Here is a 7,500-nt window from a genome sequence, read left to right as displayed (position 1 = left end):
TTTTCTTAAAGGTGGGTTTATGTATATTTTTTCGTATTTTCTTATATCTCTTTCTTTCTCTTAATTTTTTTTTTTCTGCTTTTGCCTTTGATATGTGGTGTATCGATATTATTTATAAATATATATACATATACATATATATATATATATATTTATAGGGGGGTGGGGGTTATTTCTATATGCAATGCGTAAATATTTGCTGTGTACGTCAGTCATGAGCGTATCTGAGAAAAGTGTGTGTGTATTATTATCATTATATATATGGAGACATATATAGAGATATATATATATACATATACACACATATATGTATGTGGGTGTGAATATATAACCCGATTTAGATGTTTTTATCTAAATAACCGAACAAAAACGCGTCACGTAATTCATGTCTTTCTTCCATACATTTTAGATTTAGAGGGAACCAAAGGCTGGCTTTCCATCTTGGTTAGATTTAAGATCAGATAAAGATCATCACAGAAGATAGATTTCCAATCAGATAAAAATTAATTATCACAATTATCAAATCAGATTGGGCTGGATTATCATACAAGCCTGATTTACATATATAAATCCTGACTTAGATGCAGGCTGGCTTTCAAATTAGATAAGTTATCAATACAGATTTCAATACAGATATTAGATTTCAAATTAGATAAGGCTGGATTATCACAGAAGATAGATTATCATACAAGCCTGATTTCCATATAAATCCAGACTTAGATGCATGGAGGTTAGTTATCAATACAGATTTCAATACAGATATTAGATTTCAAATTAGATAAGGCTGGATGATCACAGAAGATAGATTTCAGATCAGATTATCATCCAAGCCTGATTTCCATATAAATCCCGACTTAGATGCATGGAGGTTAGTTATCAATACAGATTTCAATACAGATATTAGATTTCAAATTAGATGAGGCTGGATAAAGCAACTCAGATTCGGCTGGAATATCATACAAGCCTGATTTCCATATAAATCCAGACTTATATTGAGGCCCACAGGCTAGAATATCACAGAGGTTAGTACAGAGGCCACAAGCAAGGAAGGTCCCCTTTGAGACTTGGGGGTCCTGAGCGAAGATTTTTTTTTTTTAACATCCAAGTACGCGTCGCCAATACGTAACGCGAGTAACGAGTAACGGGGAAGAACGAGTAGTGAGTAAGAACGTGTGTGTGTGTGTGTGTGTGTGTGTGTGTGTGTGTGTGTGTGTGTGTGTGTGTGTCTGTTTATGTGTGTGTGTGTGTGTGTCTGTTTATGTGCGTGTGCGTGTGCGTGTGCGTGTGTGTGTGCGTTCGCATGCGTACACGCGCGTCAAGTGCTATTATTGTAACAATATAAGTCAGTAAATTCCCTAACGCACTTTTCCCATACAAGGACACCAAGCACGGTCCATTCCCTTCAAATTTCGTATCTGAAACGTCAAAATAACCCCATACCTGAAAAAGCAACATACACTCATTAATTCCTCATACTTCAAATCTAATCCTGAACAAATACACAATATACACCTGAAATAGAACAAAAAAAAAAAGACAAATACATTATTAAACAAATAGACAAATAAAGTTTCACCAATAGACATGGAAAAAAAGACAAATGAATTATTAAACAAATAGACAAATAAAGTTTCACCAATAGACATGGAGAAAAAAAAGGACAAATAAATGATTAAACAAACAGACAAATAAACAAATAGAGAAATAAAGTATCACCAATAGCGAAATTCGTACCTGAAATTATCCACATAAATATATCAAAAATAAATAATATATTAACCATTACACACTAATTAATCTACAATAAACCTTGGGGATTAACCAGCTGATGACATGATGACGTGACAATTCGATGACGTGACGTGATGACGTGACAATTAGATATGACAGTTGGCTCACTGACGCGCCACTGACATTGGCAATGTCATGCCACCTCAGTGAACCAAATTTTGGAATTAACCAGCTGATGACGTGACAATTAGATATGACAGTTGGCTTACTGACGAGCCACTGGCATTGGCTATGTCACGCCACCTCAGGGCTCCAAATTTTGGAATTAACCAGCTGATGACGTGACAATTAGATATGACAGTTGGCTTACTGACGAGCCACTGGCATTGGCTATGTCACGCCACCTCAAGGCTCCAAATCTTGGAATTAACCGGCTGATGACGTGACAATTAGATATGACAGTTGGCTTACTGACGAGCCACTGGCATTGGCTCTGTCATGCCACCTCAGCGAACCAAATTTTGGAATTAACCAGCTGATGACGTGACAATTAGATATGACAGTTGGCTTACTGACGAGCCACTGGCATTGGCTCTGTCATGCCACCTCAAGGCTCCAAATCTTGGAATTAACCGGCTGATGACGTGACAATTAGATATGACAGTTGGCTTACTGACGAGCCACTGGCATTGGCTCTGTCATGCCACCTCAGAGCTCCATATTCTTATCATCTGTATGACAAAAACCTGTATGACAAAAACCTGTATGACAAAAACCTGTATAATAAAATTGTTGTTAACCTGTACAATAATTTTTTAAAAATTTCGACCTGAAATAAAAATCTTCCTTCACTCTCCTATCACTAATAAAAACATATAATAAAATCGTCGTTAACCTGTATAATAATAATAATAAAAAAATTCCACCTTTCATAAAAATCTTCGAGGACTTTCTTCTCCTCCTTCTCCTCCTTCACTTCCTCCTCATTCTGTTACTTTGTCCTTTTCCTCCTCTTCCCTCACCTCCTCCTTCTATTTCCTCTTCCTCCTATCCTTCCTCCACCTCCTTCCTCCTTCCTCCACCTCCTCCTCCTCCACCCCAAAGCCATCCACTCACACAATCACCTCCTTCTCCTCCACTTATTTCCTCCTCCTCCTATCCTTCCACCTCCTCCTCCACCTCCTCCTCCAATCCTTCCTCCTATCCTTCCTCTTTCCTCCTCCACCTCCACCACCTCCATCCACTCACACAATCACCTCCTTCTCCTCCACTTATTTCCTCCTCCTCCTATCCATCCTCCTCCTCCTCCTATCCTTCCACCTCCTCCTCCACCTCCACCACCTCCTATCCTTCCTCCTTCCTCCACCTCCTCCTCCTCCTCCACCTCCTCCTCCACCCCAAAGCCATCCACTCACCCTATCATTCCTCCGATGTAATTCGAAGCCATTCCGCTGATGAGGTCGTTCATGCCTCCGCCTCCGCCTCCTCCGCCGCCTCCTTGTTGCTGGTGTCCTCCTCCTCCTCCTCCACCACTGCTGGGGAAAGAGGGAGAGAGAGAGGGAGAGGGAGAGAGAGAGAGAGAGAGAGAGAGAGAGAGAGAGAGAGAGAGAGAGAGAGAGAGAGAGAGAGAGAGAGAGAGAGAGACAGAGAGGGAGGGAGGGAGGGAGGGAGGGAGGGAGGGAGGGAGGGAGGGAGGGAGGGAGGGAGAGAGAGAGAGAGAGAGAGAGAGAGAGAGAGAGAGAGGGAGGGAGGGAGGGAGGGAGGGAGGGAGGGAGGGAGAGAGAGAGAGAGAAAAAAAAAAGAAAGAGAGAGAGAGACATAGAGAAAGAGAGAGACATAGAGAGAGAGAGAGAGAGAGAGAGAGAGAGAGAGAGAGAGAGAGAGAGAGAGAGAGAGAGGGAGGGAGGGAGAGGGAGAGAGAGAGAGAGGGAGAGGGAGAGAGAGAGAAAAAGAAAGCAAGAGAGACATAGAGAGAGAGAGAAAGAAAGAGAAAGAAGGAGAAAGAGAAAGAGGAAGAGACAGAGACAGAAATAGAGAGAGAGAGAGAGAAAGAGAGGAAGAGAAAGAGAGAGAAATAGAGAGAGAGAGAAAAAAACATTAATTAACACATACATGAACTCTTCCTTATACTATACAATATACAACAGATAAAAACACACTAAAATCATCAACCCACACACGTATATATGAACTCTCCATCACACAAACCAAACTGGACAAAACGCCACCGAACTTTAACCCAATGCCACTGGGGGAATGACAGCATGTCAGAAAAATGCCACTTGGGGATAATGCCACTGGGGTAATGACAGCATGTCAGAAAAATGCCACTGAGGGGAATGACAGCATGTCAGAAAAATGCCACTGGGGGAATGACAGCATGTCAGAAAAATGCCACTGGGGGAATGACAGCATGTCAGAAAAATGCCACTGGGGGAATGACAGCATGTCAGAAAAATGCCACTGGGGGAATGACAGCATGTCAGAAAAATGCCACTGAGGGGAATGACAGCATGTCAGAAAAATGCCACTGGGAGAACGACAGCATGTCAGAAAAATGCCACTGGGGGAATGACAGCATGTCAGAAAAATGCCACTGGGAGAACGACAGCATGTCAGAAAAATGCCACTGGGGGAGAAAGAGAGAGAAGAGAGAAAGAGAAAAAGAGAAAAAGAGAAAAAGAGAAAAAGAGAAAAAGAGAGAAAGAGAGAAAGAGAGAGAGACAGAGAGACTTTAACCCAATGCCACTGAGGGGAGAACGACAGCATAGTCAGAGAACAAAGCCAAAAAACCCCGAACTCTCGAGCAACTTAAAATCAGGTGACATTACAAAATCTGCTTATTAACTGAGTACTCGTGGAGCCATTTCTGCTTAGAGACATTGGGTTAGAGAGAGAGAGAGAGAGAGAGAGAGAGAGAGAGAGAGAGAGAGAGAGAGAGAGAGAGAGAGACAGAGAGAAAGAGAGAGAGAGAGAAAGAGAGAGAGAGAGAAAGAGAGAGAGACAGAGAGAGAGAGAGACAGAGAGAAAGAAAAAAAAAGAGAGAGAGACAGAGAGACAGAGAAAAAGAGAAAAAGAGAGAAAGAGAGAAAGAGAGAGAGAGAGAGAGAGACAGAGAGACAGAGAGACTTTAACCCAATGCCACTGAGGGGAGAACGACAGCATAGTCAGAGAACAAAGCCAAAAAACCCCGAACTCTCGAGCAACTTAAAATCAGGTGACATTACAAAATCTGCTTATTAACTGAGTACTCGTGGAGCCATTTCTGCTTAGAGACATTGGGTTAGAGAGAGAGAGAGAGAGAGAGAGAGAGAGAGAGAGAGAGAGAGAGAGAGAGAGAGAGAGAGAGAGAGACAGAGAGAAAGAGAGAGAGAGAAAGAGAGAGAGACAGAGAGAGAGAGAGACAGAGAGAAAGAAAAAAAAAGAGAGAGAGACAGAGAGACAGAGAAAAAGAGAAAAAGAGAGAAAGAGAGAAAGAGAGAGAGAGAGAGAGACAGAGAGACAGAGAGACTTTAACCCAATGCCACTGAGGGGAGAACGACAGCATAGTCAGAGAACAAACCCAAGAAATTCCCGAACTCTCGAGCAACTTAAAATCAAGTGACGTTACAAAATCTTGATTAACTGAGTACTCGTGGAGACATTTCTGCTTAGAGACATAGATCAAGATAATATTGCAATAAATGTGGCATTTTCCTGGTGGCATTGGGTTAGAGAGAGAGAGAGAGAGAGAGAGAGAGAGAGAGAGAGAGAGAGAGAGAGAGAGAGAGAGAGAGAGAGAGAGAGAGAAAGAGAGAGACAGAAAGAAAGAGAGAGAAAAAAAGAGAGAGAGAGAAAAAGAAAGAGAGAGAAAGAGAAAGAGAAAGAAAGAGAGAGACAGAAAGAAAGAGAGAGAAAAAAGTGAGAGAGAGAAAAAGAAAGAGAGAGGGAGAGGGAGAGGGAGAGGGAGAGAGAGAGAGAGAAAGAGAAAGAGAAAAAAAAAGAGAAAGAAAGAGACAGAGAGAGACAGAAAGAGACAGAAAAAGACAGAAAAAGACAGAGACAGAAAGAGAGAGAAAACAGACCAAAACCACAAAACACAAAGAACAGAAGAGAGAGAGAGAAGAAAAAAAAAAAAAAAAAACAAGCCAAAAAACAACGCAAAATGAAACGAAAGACAAAAAACCAAAAAAAAAAAAAAAAAAAAAAAAACGAAACAAAGAAACAAACAAACAAACAAAAAACAAACAAAAAAAAGACGCACAAACTCACCCTCCGAGAAATCCTCCAATGAGCCCGGAAATCATATCTCCTCCTTGACCTCCTCCTTGACCTCCATAACCTCCTTGACCTTGTCCTTGACCTCCATAACCTCCTTGACCTCCATAACCTCCTTGACCTTGTCCTTGACCTCCATAACCTCCTTGACCTCCATAACCTCCTTGACCTTGTCCTTGACCTCCATAACCTCCTTGACCTCCTCCGTAATAATCTTGACCTCCATAACCTCCTTGACCTCCCGGTTGACCTTGACCTCCATATCCTCCTTGACCTCCCGGTTGACCTCCCCTGCGGAAAGGGCGCGGGAGGTTAGAGAGGTAATAGTAATTAAGGTAATACTAATTAAGGTAATGATAATTAAGGTAATAATTAAGAAGTAATAATAATTAGGAAGTAATTATAATTAAAAATTAATTATAATTAAAAATTAATTATAATTAAGATATAATTATAATTAAGGTAATAATAATTAAGGTAATAATAATTAAGGTAATAGTAATTAAGGTAATGATAATTAAGGTAATAGTAATTAAGGTAATGATAATTAAGGTAATAATAATTAAGGTAATTAAGGTAATAGTAATTAAGGTAATAATAATTAAGGTAATAGTAATTAAGGTAATAGTAATTAAGGTAATAATAATTAAGGTAATAGTAATTAAGGTAATAGTAATTAAGGTAATAATAATTAAGGTAATAGTAATTAAGGTAATAGTAATTAAGGTAATAATAATTAAGGTAATAGTAATTAAGGTAATAGTAATTAAGGTAATAATAATTAAGGTAATAGTAATTAAGGTAATAATAATTAAGGTAATGATAATTAAGGTAATAATTAAGAAGTAATAATAATTAGGAAGTAATTATAATTAAAAATTAATTATAATTAAGGTAATAATAATTAAGGTAATAATAATTAAGGTAATAGTAATTAAGGTAATAGTAATTAAGGTAATGATAATTATGGTAATAGTAATTAAGATATAATAGTAATTAAGGTAATAATAATTAAGGTAATAGTAATTAAGGTAATTAAGGTAATAGTAATTAAGGTAATAATAATTATGGTAATAGTAATTAAGATATAATAATAATTAAGGTAATAGTAATTAAGGTAATAGTAATTAAGGTAATAGTAATTAAGGTAATAGTAATTAAGGTAATAGTAATTAAGGTAATAGTAATTAAGGTAATAGTAATTAAGGTAATGATAATTAAGGTAATGATAATTAAGTTAATAGTAATTAAGGTAATTATAATTAAGATATAATAGTAATTAAGGTAATAGTAATTAAGGTAATGATAATTAAGTTAATGATAATTAAGTTAATGATAATTAAGGTAATAGTAATTAGGAAGTAATTATGATTAGGAAGTAATTATTATCAAGAAGTAATTATAATGAAGAGGTAATTATAATTAAGAAATAATTATTAATTAAATTAAAAATAAAATAGGAGGTAAGAATGATTAAGAAGTAAAGTAATAAATAACAAGAAGAATAATTAA

General features: G+C 37.8%; 2 protein-coding genes across 2 annotated transcripts in view; both read right to left on the bottom strand.

Moving 5' to 3' along the window:
* Positions 1 to 1,589, bottom strand: part of LOC125024846 — a 10,674-nt gene extending 9,085 nt beyond the window's left edge. Inside the window, exon 1 of the mRNA XM_047612617.1 lies at positions 1 to 1,589. This exon is cut by the window's left edge and continues 123 nt beyond it. The gene's annotated coding sequence lies outside the window, so the exon portion shown is untranslated.
* Positions 1 to 6,279, bottom strand: part of LOC125024845 (spidroin-1-like) — a gene marked incomplete at both ends in the record, with an annotated part of 37,999 nt that extends 31,720 nt beyond the window's left edge. Inside the window, 2 exons of the mRNA XM_047612616.1 lie at positions 3,147 to 3,263; positions 5,983 to 6,279. Of these exons, the coding sequence (XP_047468572.1) occupies positions 3,147 to 3,263; positions 5,983 to 6,279 (414 nt within the window). The remainder of the gene's footprint in view (positions 1 to 3,146; positions 3,264 to 5,982) is intronic.
* Between the last annotated feature and the right edge of the window lie 1,221 nt (positions 6,280 to 7,500).

Source organism: Penaeus chinensis, unplaced genomic scaffold, assembly GCF_019202785.1.
Source record: "Penaeus chinensis breed Huanghai No. 1 unplaced genomic scaffold, ASM1920278v2 CTG_6826, whole genome shotgun sequence".
In the NCBI taxonomy this organism is placed as follows: domain Eukaryota; kingdom Metazoa; phylum Arthropoda; class Malacostraca; order Decapoda; family Penaeidae; genus Penaeus; species Penaeus chinensis.
This window is presented reverse-complemented; position numbering and strand designations above follow the sequence as displayed.